Source organism: Acinonyx jubatus, chromosome A1 (assembly GCF_027475565.1).
Source record: "Acinonyx jubatus isolate Ajub_Pintada_27869175 chromosome A1, VMU_Ajub_asm_v1.0, whole genome shotgun sequence".
In the NCBI taxonomy this organism is placed as follows: domain Eukaryota; kingdom Metazoa; phylum Chordata; class Mammalia; order Carnivora; family Felidae; genus Acinonyx; species Acinonyx jubatus.
In genome coordinates this window covers 230,611,605-230,627,998 of record NC_069380.1, presented here as the reverse complement: position 1 = coordinate 230,627,998, position 16,394 = coordinate 230,611,605, and the positions used below count along the sequence as shown (strand labels likewise).

At 47.5% G+C, this 16,394-nt stretch overlaps 1 protein-coding gene across 3 annotated transcripts in view; it reads left to right on the top strand.

Moving 5' to 3' along the window:
- The first annotated feature begins 1,005 nt into the window (after positions 1 to 1,005).
- The window catches only part of ADCY2 (adenylate cyclase 2), a 409,723-nt gene continuing 394,334 nt past the window's right edge, over positions 1,006 to 16,394 (top strand). Inside the window, exon 1 of one of the 3 annotated variants that reach the window (XR_008290071.1) lies at positions 1,006 to 1,305. Coding sequence is in view for 2 of the 3 variants with exons in the window: in XM_027074055.2 (XP_026929856.1) it covers positions 1,075 to 1,305 (231 nt within the window). In the remaining variant the exon portion in view is untranslated. The remainder of the gene's footprint in view (positions 1,306 to 16,394) is intronic. The other 2 variants (XM_027074055.2, XM_027074048.2) reach the window with 2 other exon arrangements.

Genomic DNA, 16,394 nt, shown 5'->3' with positions numbered 1-16,394 from the left:
AGAGGGCGCCCCCGGAACCTCCGATAAGGAACCCTTTGGCCCAGTGGGCACCCCCCAAAGTGTGACAAGCCGACCGTGCAGGGCGCAAGTGAGGCTGCCCACCTAAGGACGTGGCGGGGTGCAGCACTCGGTCACACCCGCCTCGCTCCTCCATTGCGCATCTGGGGCAGTTCTCAGCTAAGGGGACTCCTCGCGCCCCAGGCCCTCTCCGCCCCCCCGTCCGGAAGTCCCCTGCCCTCCGCGAGAGGGGGAAGGAGCGTGGGCACCCCACCCTCGCCGCGCGGGGAGCAGGAGGGTGGGAACCCCCTACCCACTAAGGGGGGAAGGGAGAACCCCTCCTCGGCGCGCCCAGATGGTGAAATGGAGGAGTTCCAGCTGTCCTCGGGGTCGGGGGCACGAAAGGATGGGAGGTGTCCTCCGGCCTCGCGCTGAGCTCGTGCAGAAGAGCGCGGGAGCACCCCCGCCCGCAGCCCACTGGGAGGCCGGAGAGGGGGGGCGCCTCCCGCCGCGCCGCGAGCTCGTGGGGGGCGGGGGGAGGTTGGGCGCCCCCGCAGCCTCGGAGCGAGGTGGGACGCGTGTGTGGGGGCGGGCAGCGGGAACCCCGGGCCGCGCTCCGGTAGCGGGGAGGGGGTGGGCCCCTCCGAGGCCAGGCGTGGGCGGGCGGGAGGAGGGGACGTCCCGGCCGGCGCCCCCTCCCCTCCCCTCCCCCTCGGGCCGCCCCCAGCGCGTGGCTCGGCCGTCGGGGGGCGGTGGCGGTGGGCGGAGGCCGGGCCGCGCGCCGCGCGGTGGGTGGGGGGGGGGGGAGGAGAGGGGCGGGCCGAGGGCCCCGGTCGCACCCGCCCCCTCCCGCGCGGTGGCGGCAGCGGCGGCGCCGGGAGCTGCCCCTGAGGCCGCCGCCCGGCCCCCGCCCGCGCGTCAGCGCCCAGCCCGGGGCGCCGAGCTCCGCCCGCGCCGGAGGCCCCTGCGCGCAGCTCGGAGCGCGGCAGCCGGGCCGGCCGAGGCGGCGCGGGGGTGGGACGCGGGCGGCGCAGCCCCGGCCGGGCGCGCTCGGCGGGCGCCCCGCGAGCCGGTCCGATGTGGCGGGAGGCGATGCGGCGCCGCCGCTACCTGCGGGACCGCGCCGAGGCGGCGGCTGCGGCGGCGGCGGCGGCGGCGGGCGGCGGCGACGGGCTGCAGCGGTCCCGGGACTGGCTGTACGAGTCCTACTACTGCATGAGCCAGCAGCACCCGCTCATCGTCTTCCTGCTGCTCATCGTCATGGGCGCCTGCCTCGCCCTGCTCGCCGTCTTCTTCGCGCTCCGGCTGGTGAGTGGCCTCCCCGCGCGACCTGCCCCGGCGCCGTCCCGGTCCCGGAGCCCGGAGGCCGGCGCCCGGAGGCGGACCCGGCCCGGACGAGCCGCGCGTCCCGCCCGGGGGCTGGCCTCTCGGCCCGCGGCTCCCGGCCCGGCTCGCGGTGTGGGGGGGGGGGGGGGGGGGCAGCGGGCGAGAGAAAACTTTCCGTGGCAGGTGGGGCCCCAGATAAAGTTGCCTGGGTGCTCCCCGGGGTGGACGCACAGGGCGTGTGCTCCCCCACCCCGGCCCCGCGCACCCGCTGGCCCGGCCCGCTGCGCTTTCCAGCCGGCGCCGCGGCCGCAACATCTGCCCGAGACGCGACCCCTCTGGCCGCTGCCCGAGGCCGTGCACGGGCCCCCGGAGCCGGCGTTTTAGTTGGGAGTGCACGTTAACTCTCCCAAACCTGCCCTGGGAAAGGGGTTAATGCCGAGGGAAACGGGGCGGGGGGGGGGAAGCAGAGGATTATGCATCTCTGCCCTTGTATCTATTTAGTCCCATAGACAGAACGAGATGGGGTGTTGACCTGTTGTGAGTCTGTAAGTGGCAAGCACCCACGGACCGTTGATTTCCTGTTTCTAGGGAGGTTGTTCATCGTGTCGACTCTCTCGTGCGGGTTTTTAAAGTGGGTTTCATCACCAGGAGCATCGGTGCAACTCAACAGCTGATGCCAGTTTTGCCAATTTATGTTTTTCAGGCAGGAATCCTTGGCTCGCTCCCTGGAGCGGGGAGGGAAAATCTGTAGATGGCGGTAAACTTCCTGTTACCGATCATTCTGGTTGTGTGGTTCAAACTTTTGCACTGCCTACGATTATGTATGTATGTGCAGACTGCCAGGCATCGATTATCCAGTGGGGTATTTTGGGTCAGCGGTTGATCTGGAGATGTCTCTACTGAATGACTTTGTGTGTGTGTGTGTGTGTGTGTGTGTGTGTAGCTTAGAATAGAAGTATGCACGTGCATTCGGGTCCGCGGAGCAAAGAAATAAATGGACGTTTGCCTGTATTTCACCAAGTGTGTAAAATAACTGTCCTGCCTACTTGTCAATTGGTTTCTGATATCCTGAGCCAGATGGCACTCAGTTATTATGCACGGGAAAAACTTGTTATCATCATAGGGTTCTTTTAAAAGTAAAGTTTTCTTTCTCCCCACGTTTCCCGAGAAGTGCTGTCTCCTGATGGAATTCGGTAAGAGTCCAAAATAGAATGTAGGGGATCCGGATGTCCCGGATCACACACTGGTTCTTCTATCATAAAATCCGGAGCGGAGAGCGCCTTTTGGTTCTGTTGTCTGGGTGTGACTTCAGCGCTGTCCTCATACCCACGGCAGCAGCCCCGGATGCCCCCTGGAATGGGCATGGCATCTCTGTCTCTCTTCACCACTTTCAGGACTGGCACCAGGCTCTCTAAAAGCATCTTTTGTTCATTCCTGCACTCGCAGGGAAGAAAGCACGTCAGCTTTCCTCTGGAAATCTCTTCTGCTAGGACGTCGCTGCTTGTGATTCTGTTGAATCTGTAATTCAAACCCTTCTGGCTTGTTCTCTTCTAAATGGAAAAGGAGGAGCAGGTGATGGCCTATTTATAGCACCATTAATATATTTAAAGACAAGTGTGTAGTTCATGTCTCCCCTGCACACACAGCACTTTGTTTTCTAAGATACAGGTCTCGAATTTCTTAAACCCCACTGATACAGATGTTCTTGCCTGGGCTTTTCTGAGGTTCAGCATCGTCCAGCTGTGACGCCCTTCTCTGAGTTGTTTTTGAGCTCTCCGTTAGTCTCTCTTTATACACCTCCTTTATGTTCCATATCACATGGTGCGAGTGGTATCCTTTTCACAGTTTATCCAGGCATCTTTACCTTTCCTTGAGAAACCCACCATTTCCACACTTTCCTGGCGTTCAGCTAAAGCGTTTAAAGCACACAGTAAGCAGTTCCCGGGCCATGGCTGTGGCCTAAGATGATGCCCAGAGGCAGCGAAATGGACTGTTCCTTGCTGTACCTGGTCTGTGGACTGACTACTGTATGAGTCTTTCAAGGTGAAGAGCTCTGCAGAAACGTTCCAGAATCAGGGAGTATGAATGGTTTTGGTGGAAAGGCTCCCTTCAGGTGGGGACTGGGGCTGCAGGGCCCAGCGGGAGGTGGGAACCCCCGCAAGCCATAGGCAGTATCCTTCCATACTAGACGTTAGGGACGACTGGGTCAGTTCTGAGCTCCAGACGGCTCGTTTCTCTTTTGCTTTTACTAATATCATAAACAGCAGTTCGCTTTCCGGAAAATGTTCTCTGTTCACACAAAGATGGAGCGTTGAAAGACAGGCTGGTGTTCACGTAGAGCTGTGTTCACACCAAGTGGGGTGAGTTCGTTTCTCAGACTGACCAGAGCTTGGCTGCTGAGCGATCTACCTCTGGGGGATGGAAATAGCCGCCTGGGGCCAGCCCAGGTTTCCACCTTCGAGCGCTTTACAAGAATAGCTGGGCTCTGATGTAATTCAGGAGCTCGGCACATCTATTTTTGCTGCCTGAAATCTTGGACAGATTTCTTCTTTCCCATGAATCTGCCTGATTTTGGTTTCTATTAGACTTCCATCCGCTCTTGTAGTAGAAAAAGTCTGGCAATCTTCTTCATGCACATCCAGTAGTCTCCTAGAACATTTGGATCACAAAATGATCTTCGCATCATCCAAGTACAGAGTGATGTTTTGCTATATGGACTCGCCTTTGTACGAAGTGATTTGGAATAGCTGGTAAAAATAAAAGGGTAAGTTTTGTCTTAGTAGCTCCCTAATTGACATGATTCACAAATCAGTTTCACTTAATTTCAACTTATGATCAATCAGTCCATGAAACTGCATGAAGTTAAAGTAGTTCTTGAAGTATTTTTAAACTTTTATTTTTAATGTTTATTCATTTTTGAGAGAGAGAGGGAGGGAGGGAGACACAGAATCGGAAGCAGGCTCCAGGCTCCAAGCTGTCAGCACAGAGCCCGATGCGGGGCTTGAACCCAGGAACCATGAGATCATGACCTGATCTGAAGTCAGACGCCCAAATGACGGAGCCATCCAGCTGCCCTGAATTTTTATTACATTGTAAAAATAAATTCTGAATTGAAACTTCACCATCTTGCTTAGTTATTTTCTACATAGGAAGCCATTAAATAGGTTTTATCCCACATTCGCTAGGAATTATCTAGACACAGAATAAATAGGACGCCTGATAGCATGTCTTGAATTTTAATAATTTGTTTAATAATTTGAAACATATTTTCTGTTGCTTTTCAAGGGTGTTGTACTGAGAGCACAGGGCATGATGGGCGAAGTAAACTTGACACCTGGCATCAGAAAATAATGGAACTCATGAGATCAGACTTTCAGTTCTGAGTCTTATGATGTCACTTCATTTTCCAGGACTGGCTCTCATTACTACATGCGTGGAACTGTCCATCAGAATTAAATCCTCTCTGACTTACCACGTCCAAAATCAGCAAGCTTTTTTTTTTTTTTTTCGAAATTGGCCTGTCATTGTTAGCAAAGTTGACATAATTTTTTTAGTTTGTCAAAATACCAGCTGGCTCCAACCAGATTTGTTTTAGCTAAAATTCATGATGAGAAATAGTTAATATTTCAACTGGAATGGAAAACTTTTATTCCCATACATTTTAAATAGATATTGCAACAAAATAGATTTTTTTTTTGTTTTGCTATGAGATGGAAACCCATGCAGGTATACATGCTTTTATTAAATATGTAATATGCATGATTTCGACTGAGAATATGATCTGTCTTCTTCCTTTTTCGTGATTTGGTGAGCTAAATCTTTCAAACAATAACTGTTAAGTACTTGCCATTCCAAATCAGTTTTCCAGGGAAAATTGGGTATTTTTTCTAGGGACAGATATATCAGTGTTTTTTTTTTTTTTTCTTCTTCATTTATACAACGGAGAAACACACACAGAAACCCAGTCATTGTACAGGAAGATCGGCTTTATTATTCCAGACAGTATTTCAGCACCCCCAGTGGGTGGTAGGATGTCAGTGGGGACACACTCAATCCTTCACCCTTTTCTTGGGGGGTGAAGGCTGGAGAAGGCAGATAAGTATGTCTGGCCTCTTCTTTAAGGAACAAGAAAAGTTGTATGTACTTCCTCTGGTCCCATAATTCTGGGGTGCATGGGACTAGAGCTTGTTCTTAGGAATCAGAGTAGAGGTATCTCAAGATATACCTTCCCGTGAATTTCTTTGCATTCAGGAAAATCTTCCTTGGCAGGTGTTTGTAATTGCAACCAGCCTTTCACGAAATCATTCCCGTTATAACTTAACTGTGGTATCAACAAAAGATGAGGAAAAACCGTAATTTTCTGCAGGAAAGGTGGTTGCAATTTAGAAGGCTGACAAGGAAGGATTTGGAAGCATCCTTGGGATCTTAAAAGTGCACAATTCACTATATGCACAGGACCTAGTCTTCTCCTTTTGAAAAAGGGCAGGGAAAGTGATGGTTAAGAGCATCTTTCTGCATGGGCCTTTTGGCTTTGTGCCTTTCCATCTCTGTGACCTTCGTCAAATTATTTAACCTCTCTGTGCCTCCGTTTTCTTGTTTGTAAAATAGAACGGTACCTGCCTTCTGAGGCGATGGTCCAAATTAGTGCTTGTGAAGCAGTCAGAGTAATGCCTGGCCCAGAACGTGCCCCCCAGGAAGTACTGTCAGGAGAGTCTTCTGTAGTTGCATTTCCATTGTTGCTATGGAAGAACGTGTCACATGGCATTAAAGCTGGAAGGCACTCTTGGAGAATGAGGACAGAGACCCAAAGCAGTGCGCTCGTTTCTTTCAGGTCCCACAGGGGCAGGGCGGGGGCCAGATGCAGGGCATTCGACTTTTCCTGGGGGAGCTTTCCTGGAGGCCACTGCAGATGGGAGATTCCCGGCTCCGGTCTAGGCACAATCGCGGGTTTCCTGTTGAAATTTCCTACTGATGTGAATGTCCTCAGCCCTCATTTTCCGGAATGGAGTTACACGTCAATTCTTTTCTCTTTTGATGTGAAAACAAATCTTGGTAGAGCTGCTTCCTGACGTTGAGCTCGTTGAGGTGGGCATCATTTATTTTCATTATGCCCAGTATTCCCAGTGTCTTCCCCATTAAGCCGAGGACCCATTTGTGGCTGTGCTTTTGTTGTCCGAGAAATCTCTGGCATAAATACTGTGGCATGTAGAATCATTCCTGTTGAACTATTTGCGAAGTTTCCTCTTACCGATATTTTTAAATCATTCTATTTAAAAGGTAATAACACTGTGAGGGCTGATATATTACTCTGTTACAGGTGTTTAATGGTGGTATTAATCACTTTGATATGTTGATCAGTAATTGCTAGTGATAGTCTAAACTGGGTGTCTGTGAATAATCCGCTCACACAGCAGTCCTTCCTATAACTTGATATTGGCTTCGGCACAATTTACTGGACTTCACTCATTCTCCTTCCACCTGCAAAGCTCCTGAACTGTGTGAAAGCATTTTCACTACCACATTACTGTCATCTGATGTTCAGCATAGTGTTGTGAGCTTGTCTCGCCTCCTCAACAAATCGGGATGAAACGGAGCTCCGCTCCAGGTGTTTCACACAGCCCTGGCCCTGGCCCTGGCCCAGGCGTTGTAATTAACACGTGTGCAATTGATGGCGTTGGTCTGCTTTCCTTAGAAGCCGGCCTTTCCATCAGGAACCTACTGGTTAGCACGACAGAACTTTGCTGATAGCCCTGGATCGGGGTCTGTTTTGCCACTCGGTGTGTGCCCCTGAGAAATTAATTTACCTGCCGTCGCCTCAGCTACTGTTTCGTCTGAAATAACACAAATAGCACAACCAGGCTCGGGGAGCTCCGTTGGGAATGAAGAGGGATACATCATATGAACATTTAGCACAGCGCCAGGCACATATTGCACCCAAGCCCCACGATGACCTCACTGTTACTCGTATATTTGTGCCACAGGGGGTTTTCCTTGTCAAGGCATCCTGTAGGTGACATGTATTTCCGGCTGGAAACTAAATGGATAATAGGATTTTTAAGTCTGGGCATGAAAGAGCAGGGGATATGTTTCTCTTTATGTGATACATCTTGTGCATAAACTCTGAGTTATTAAAAAAAAGATAGTTGGTGAACCAAAGATAGTTTAATTAAAAGTCACATTTTGACATAAGTGTTTCATCTTCCAGCCCTAAAATTCATGCCAAACGGACACTCCTGTGGCTTTTCCTATTTCTCGATTTTGTTAGCTTTGGATAATGGTGTATAAAAGTAAGATATTTACGATGTGGTTTCTTGGTATCAAACCGGGAAATTGACAGACCCCTGGAAATTCTGGCTGCATCCACCAGGTGTGTTTGGGAGGAGAGAAAAGGATGGCTGGGCTAGCTCATGTGTGCGTCCATTTGACCAAGTTGAGGTGTGGCTGATGTTGCTTTGATGCTCACTTTGTATAAGGATACAATAAAAAAAAAGAAAATCACAAGGAGAAAACTTCATGGGTCCAGCCGTTCCTGGTAATGTTATAAATAATGTTTTTGTTCCTTCTTTTTACCTGGGCTTACACTTCTGACCCAGAAGCCACGTAGTCAGTTGAGAGAGTGATGGAAACGGTAATGGGAACCTTTACCTGAAAAACCATCGTGAGTAACTTTGCCACCTACCTTTCCAACTTTGCTCCAGTTTCCAGAACAATGGTGCCAAGAAAGAGTAGGAATAGAGAACTGGGTCTAGGCTATTAGGGATACCTAAGGCCAGTTATATCTTAGAGTCCAACCAAATCTCTTAAAAAAAAAACTTGGTGCTTGAAATGGAAATTTTCAATTAACACAATTAAAATATATTGGATGAATAATTTATTGTATTTGAAACATGCAGACATAAGGTACGATAGCTTCTTTTTATTTTTATGTTAAAAAATTTTTTTTTAACGTTTTATTTATTTTTGAGACAGAGAGAGGCAGAGCATGAACGGGGGAGGGGCAGAGAGAGAGGGAGACACAGAATCGGAAGCAAGCTCCAGGCCCTGAGCCATCAGTCCAGAGCCCGACATGGGGCTCGAACTCACGGACTGCGAGATCGTGACCAGAGCTGAAGTCGGACGCCCAACTGACTGAGCCACCCAGGCGCCCCTATTTTTATGTTTTTTAAATGTTTGTTTATTTTTGAGAGAGTGACAGCATGAGTGGGGGAGGGGCAGAGAGAGAGGGAGACACAGGGTCTGAAGCAGGCTCCAGGCTCCGAGCTGTCAGCACAGAGCCTGACGTGGGACTTGAATCCATGAACCACGAGATCATGACCTGAATCCAAGTCAGACATTTACTCAACTGAGCCACCCAGGTGCCCCAATAGCTCCTTTCTAGAACACTGAAATTATTGAGATTTCCCAAGATGGTTATTGCGGGTGAGAATCCTATGAACAAATCAAGTCTCTGTGGCCAGCCACTTAGAGGAGGTTCCGGGTGGAGAATATGGTGGACCAGTACTTTGGAATGGGGGCCTTGATTGCAAGGTCTTAGAAGTAGAACTTCTACCTGTTTCACTAATGTCCTTTACTGTCCCTCAGACATGATGGTGTTGGGACATTACAGCTAGAACGAGCCAGATCTCAAAGGTGCTGGCTCTCATTTCTACGTTCTTATCCCCAAGGCTGACGTGTGTGTGTGTGTGTGTGTGTGTGTGTGTGTGTGTGTGTGTGTAATTTATTCTTGAGAGAGACAGAGACAGAGCATGACCGGGGAGGGGCAGAGTGAGAAAGGGACACAGAATTGGAAGCAGGCTCCAGGCTCTGAGCTGTCAGCACAGAGCCCTATGTGGGACTCAAACCCACAAGCTGTGAGATCAGACCTGAGCTGAAGTCGGACACTAACCGACTGAGCCACCCTGGTGTCTCTCGTTTTATTTTAGAGAGAGCAGAGGAAGAGAGAGAGAATCTTAAGCAGGCTCCACACAGAGCGTGGAGCCCGACGTGGTGCCCTGTTGCATGACCCTGGGATCATGACCTGAGCTAAAATCAGGAGTTGGATGGTCAACCACAGAGCCACCCAGTCACCCCTATTTTTTTAAGCTGTTAAAAAAATAAGGGCAAAGTAGGTGAGACTTCAAGCAGCTAGTGATCTGTGGACATTATAAAGGAAACAACATTTTAGACTAGTTCGTTAGTAGAACCAGTAATGATGTTAAAAATTCAGAGAATAAAGAGATCAGGTGAGTACAAATGAAAGACACAGTAGTTTCAGATATATGGTGGATCAGATGTCTAATCCTTTCTCATCATTGGCTTGTAGTTAATTCAATCATTTAACAGCCATGTTCTTCACATTTGGTCTCTAGGTGCACGGAATGGGGTTTATCATTTGACCAATTTGATCAATTTTTGATTTTTAAATACAGTTCTCATTGATACCTATCTGACTTCCTTATTTACATTGAAGTAAACACTCATGAACCCAGTTGAAACCAGAATAGTCTGTATGGCACTCCTGTCCCAATCCCCTGCTGAGCCTCAAACGTAAACTTTATATTGAACTTTTTGTCATCGTTCTCTTGCTTTTCTTTTTATTCATTTTATCATGTATGTATGTGCATCTGTATATATTATTATAGGCATATGGTGTGAGGTAGTGATTGAGATCAATTACATTTTTTTTTCTTGTGGTGAATGAAATTTTCCTAATCACTTTTAGCTGTTTCTTTCCCCACATCTGTCTTTCCTACATCAAAATTCCATATGTGAGTGGTTTGTTATGAGTTCTCTATTCTGTTCCACTGGTTGAGTTTTGTTTTGTTTTGTTTATACCTTTGTATTCCTGCACGTACACACACCCGCTATAATTGGTAAAGCTTTGTAATACGTATTTAGATTAAACACGTAGTAGCATTCAGCTCCTTTAAAAGTTTCTTGACTTTTTTTTTTCTTCTCTATAAACTTTATAGTCACCTTATGTCAACCTCATATGGTTGAGTATGAAAAAACTCAACTGAGATTTTGTTAGTGTCGTCTTGAATCTCTTGATTCATTGATGAGATATTTTATGATATTAAGCTTTTCTACCCATGAACATTGGAGCATCTCTCCATTCATTTGTGTGCTTTGGTGAAGTGTCACAGTTTTATAGATGTTATTCTGTAACTTGCTGTCTTACTTTTTTTTGTTAACCTAATAACTGAACTGCAGATTCTTTCAGGTTTCCTACATAGAGAATCATATCACCTGCAATAGTAAGAGTCCTATTTTTCTGTTTTCTAGTATGAAGGTCTTAAATTTCTGTTTCTTATGTTACTGTGCTGGCTAAGAATTCTAATATTATCTTGACAGAGTTGGTGATTGTGAGTAACCTTGCCTTTTTCCCAATTTTAAAGAGCGTTCCTTCATAATTTATTTAGGAGGATATTGGTTTTGTAGATTTCCTTTGAGATTCCCTCTTGTTATACTTTATGCAAAAAGTTTAAATGTGATTGGGTGTTGAATTTTACTAAGTTGAAGTGACTATGTATGCTTTTTAAGTTGTTTTTTAGTCTGTCAATGTAATGAATAATAATTATAGGTTTTCTAATATCAAACAATTTTCATATGCCTGAGACGAACTCAATTTTCATAGTATCTCTTATCAAATGTTGGGTGTCATGTGCTAAGAGTTTGATTAAGAGTTTTACAACATTTTTTTTTTTGGTGAAGTGAATTTGAAATATTCTTTCATGAAACTTTATTTGTTTGTTTGTTTGTTTGTTTGTTTGTTTAAAGTAGGCTCCACACCCAATGTGGGGCTTGAACTCATGACCCCGAGATCAAAAGTCACATGTTCTACCAATGGAGCCAGTCAGGTCCCCCCCCTTTTTTTTTTTAAGTTAAAGAGAGCATGCCTTCCTTTTCAGTTTTCTATAAGATTTTAAGGTTTTTGGAATGTTGGCATGAGTTGGACAGAATTTGCCTGGAAAACCACCCGGGCTTGTCACTTTCTTTATAGGAAGATTTAGAAACTTCCATTTCAGTATCTTGGATATTAAAAGGATTGTTAGTATTTCTAATTTTATTTCTTGAGTCAGTTTTAATAAGCTATTTCAAGGAATTTTTGCCTTTCATCCAAATTTTCACATTTAATGGCACGTCGATAATACTTGGGTCCCATTTTAGCACTTTACATGTATTCTGCCTTTGGTTTTTTTTTTATAGTATTATTGTTCTCTTTGACCTTTTAAAATCTTGTCCGATGTCTATTTTGTTTTCACTTTTCCAAGAACTCTCTTTTGTCTCTGTTGGGCTTCAACGGAAGGACAACACAAGCAATACTAAATCTCCAGGCAGGCGGTTCCAGGGTCTCTGGCCCAGGAGCTGCGAATGGAGTCCTCTTTTGACCCAGACTCTTTCCCTGGAAACAGTCCCTTGTCTTCTGTTTTCTGTGACCTCTGAACCTTCTCTTTGGGGTATTCTTCCTTGTCGGTCACCTTCTTGAACACATCTGGGCTGACTGTGTGGGGAACGTTCCCCACGTGGGGACTGAGCAGTTTCCTCAGCCCATCTTCCGTCATAGATGGAGAACCCAGAGTTTCCGTTAAGTCTACAACAGCCGCAGTGCAGGCTGGTATTGCTTTTGGAATCACAAATCTCTCAAAGCTTACTCAAGTTCTTACCTATTTAATGTCAGTCATCTGTAGGTGTCCGTGGTCATCATAGTTATTTTGAAGATGTACTCGTTAGATTTGCTGTATGTCTCTGCCTTCTCACCCCATCTCTCTTTCTCTCCCTCTTCTCTCTCTTACTCACTGCCCACTCCTTCTTTCTCTCTCTTTGAGCCTGTTTGAGTAGTGCACTCTTTTCCATGAGGCCATTTTGTCCAGTTGAAAGGATTTTCTGGCACCATACTCCTTGGACTTCACTCTGACACACCTTAATCCATTGTTGAAAGTGGTCTTGCTTTGCCCCCACGAGGCTGAGTTTTAATCCCTTCTCACCCCAGAACCAAGTTGAGTCATTTACTGGTTGGGACTGAGAAGCATTTTCCTCTTCCAGTCTGACAGATCCATACAGATCCATACAGTTCCATACAGTTCTGGAATGTGTTGCTTCCGCATTCGTCTTCCTGATAGCCGACCTGTTATCTCCTGATCTTGTGTTTGCCTCATGATACCCTAGTAGATGCAGCCGACAGCAGCAAAGCCATGGTTGTAACATTTCGTTTAATGACCTCTTCTGGAGTAGAGTCAACAAACTCTGGCCCACTGCCTATTTTTTAAATAAAGTTTTATTGAATATAGCTGGACCCTCACTCGCGTGTGATCTACAGCTGTGTTGAAGGTACATCAGCAGAGTTAAATAACGTGACTGAGACCGTGTGGCCTAGTTAAAGCCTATAAAATACGGATGATCTAGCTCCTTGTGCAAACAGTTCACTGAGCCCTGCTCTGGACTCAGAATTCTGTCAGGGCATCTTTACCCCTCCAAGATAAATGAGAAGATATTTTGACAAATGTTGGACCTTTGCTAACTTGGTTGCCATTTTTCAGTCTCAATAACTGGGTTCTTCCGTCTCCTGCTGCTTGGCAGCTGTCAGTGCCACACAAGTCAGGTGTTGGCAGACCAGCCCCCTATTGCGTTGTACCAGTTTTTGTTTCCAGTAAAGACGGGATGGGTCGTGATGAGTTCACAAGGAAACCCCAAATGTGGCCTAACATACCAGGGGTTTAGTTCGTGCGCACACATCCTGGCCAGGAGGGAGGTTCTGCTCAGCTTAGTGACTCCGAACGCTCAGCCACAAGTGTCTTCCCCGTGACAGGTGCTTTTGTCCTCATCATGCCATAGAAGGGGGAAGTGCTGTGCGGCTTCAGACGGGCATTTGCATGGCTCTGCCCAGAGGACAAACCTAGGGTTCTACTCTCGTTTCATTGGCCAAAACATGGTTACTTCTCACTTCAGAGGAGGTCAGAAAGTGCTTCCCAGAAGCAACCCAGAAGAAAGGGTTTCTTTCTTACCTTCCCACCATACCTTCCTTCTGCTTTCTCTGCGTTTCTTTTGTCGTTTGCTTTGTTTTTATAATTTCTGAAGGGGGAAACAAAGTTCATTAGTTTTCAGCCTTTTCTTTAAATGGAAAGCTTGGTCCCCAAAGGGAGCATTAGGGACTCAGCAGAGAAGTCGTTAACCAGTTGGAGGTGCAAGGAGATCCAAGGACCTGAGGGCCTGCATCTGTGGAGGACAGCCTCTCAGGGGGGTTCCTGAGAGCTGTCACCTTCGCCGCCTCTGTGAGTGCACAGCCAGAGAGCTGGTGCGGGGCCGTGGAGAGCCAGGGTGGGCTGGGGCCCGCCAGCTTGTCCCCATGTGTCCCCGCCCACACCTGTCCAGCACGCCACCCTTCCTGGGGGCTGCACCTCCTGTGGCTAGCTCTTCCCTGGGAACGTTCGGGAGAGGGGATTCTGGGAAGGAGCATCCATCAATTGGATGACAGAACAACCCAGCATAGTCGGCTGCTTGTTTCCTGGGTCTTGTGTATACCATGCTCGCTGTTTGACTTCTACATAAAGAAAATAGCACGATCATGCTTCCGCCTGATGGGATGCAGCCCTTCTTTGTACAACTGAAAACACACCAACGTTCTCCCTCAAGGAGGATCTCAAGGGTCATTTTATCCACCTTAGTGATGTTCATTTCTCAGCTGTCTAAGGAGCACTGTCCTTTAAAAATCACTTTCCTTGCATACTTGGATGTAAAAGCTATTAATACACCCTTAATACATCTCATGTTGTATCATAGGGAAGAGAAGAAAAAGAGTTACTTCATGTGCACACACGCACAGGCACAAATACATTTACACCAAGCCACGGGAGAAATATTTATAACCGCTGCTATCCTGGGTTCTACAGCAGATCACAGGGACGTCACTGGTATTCTAACGTCCTTCTACCGTCCATTCCATATTCAAGCATCTTCTTATCTGGTCCTATTTCCTCGGTGGGTGGGGTGACACAAATAGTCCCTTTACCTGGTATTTTGCAAATAGATAATATTTGTTGTTAGAAGTTCCCGTGAACTTTTCTCACAGGATACGGGAGCAAAAGAGACACCCTACAACCTGCATTGTGTCGGACCCTTCCTTTCCCTGCCTACGTCGTGTATGAGCAACCCAGTTTTTCTTGAGGGCGTCCACCCGTCACCCCAACCAGTACTAAAAGCTCTTCTCTACCCATGGGCCCAGTGCCAACAGTAGCCTGGCGTGGCCAGGTAGCAGTCTGTCTCCGGTGTAATGGTAACATTATTGTGTTCCTCAGAAGAGGTGTCCTCCTTCGGCAACTGAGCCCTCTGCGTTGGAACAGCCTACATTTACAGGAATGGAGTTAAGACGTTTTCTTAGAGGGTCATTCATAGGACAGCCGCTCCTGTTTCCACCCATTGATTCCCAGACCTGTGGATCTTGGTGGTGGCAGAGCCCGTGCTGTGCACTGGTGGCTGTTTCGAAGCATCTTTTTGCTGGAGGGTATCTCCCAGCCTACAAGGTGGTGCCCCCACGTCGGCACCCTGGGCCTTTAGGAGCTCTTTCCCCCCCTTCAGTCAAGGAAGCTGCTTCTGGGTGATGAGGAACAGGGTAAGACCGGCGAATTCCAAGAGCATAAGCTCATCGTCACACATCATTTGCTGTAAAATGAATGCTTCTGTCAAAAGCAAGGCTCTGTGAAATACCTCGTGAGTGACCACGGCATTGGGAAAGTCCGTATATGGTGGTTTGGGTGGAAGCATGATGGACAGGAAAGCAAAGCCCTAGCCAGAGTAGGTTCAATTCGAGTGAAAACACGCCTTCTGTCCGTTGTAATCAACCTGCCACAGACGGCTGGCTCGTACTCCCGAGAATGACACACGTAAGGGGCTCAGTTACAGTGCTTCGAGTCTCTCCTTTTCGGTGGCTGTAGTATATTCTGCAGAACCAGACATAATCCAGATGTCTGGAGTTTTACTTCCTCTGGCAGTAGGTCGTAGGGAACTCTCTGCGAGGACATTGGTACGGATCGAGAGAGACGGGGTAGGCGGTGTAGGGGGAGCAGAACCTATGAGTACCTGTGACACTTGCTCCTGCAACTTGTGTCTTCACGGTCCGTCTGAGCCCTGGCTCATGTGGCTCACCTCCATTTGCTGATGGGAAGCCAGCTTCATGCCTGGTGGGTCACACAACAGTCCCATCGGCATGGGCGCATTAGATTGCAAGGAGACTTGGTGATGGTCCGTGGTTGGCATTCAGTCCCTTTTGGGGTTGGTAATTAGCGAACCCCTGTTTCTCAAAAAGGGAATACTTATTTGCAGAATCACTAAGAATTCTTCATAAAGCACTGGTTTGTGTGGAGAAGTGGACGCTTTCCGGCAAATACGTGAAGACAAACTTGGCTAGTCATCTAGGGGGCCACCAAGATGGAGGAACTCAGTGGAAAGGTTTCTGGGAATCTGTTCCTTCTGCATAGCTACTGCCTCTGTGCTTCTGCGGCCAAGAGTTTGCTGGACCACTGTTCACCAGTGGCCAGAAGTTGCCAGAAGTGCTTTCTGAGCTGTTTACTCTATGGTAAATTCTTGTTTAAAATAAAATAATTTATTTGTAAATGTTTGCATTTTTGCTTTCATTATGAAAAAACACTGCTGGTTTCTTGGCGATGTAAGGTTGACTGTTATTTTTTGCTCAATACCTGTCTTCACTGTCTTGCACTGTTGAAATTTTTGTTCCCGCGTTGTCGTTCTTCGTGGGTGATCCTTCCTTCTCTTTGAACGCTGTTAGGACTTTTTCTTGATCTCTGATCTTTTGCATGTTTACCATCATGCATTTATGTTTGTATTTCTTTGTGCCTAAGTGGCTGGACTTGTAGATTCATGGTTTTTCATTCGTACTGGACATCCCTAACTGATCCACCTTTAGAGACTTTATCTCCTCAAGTCTCTTTATTTTGTAACTTGGGAACTCCAGTCAGACATGTTAATGCCTCCTTATTCATCTTATTCTAGTCTGTGTGTCTTAGGTTTTTTAAATCATTTTTATCTCTAACATTATAAAGGAATATTTATATTTTGGTGCATTGCACATAAACTCT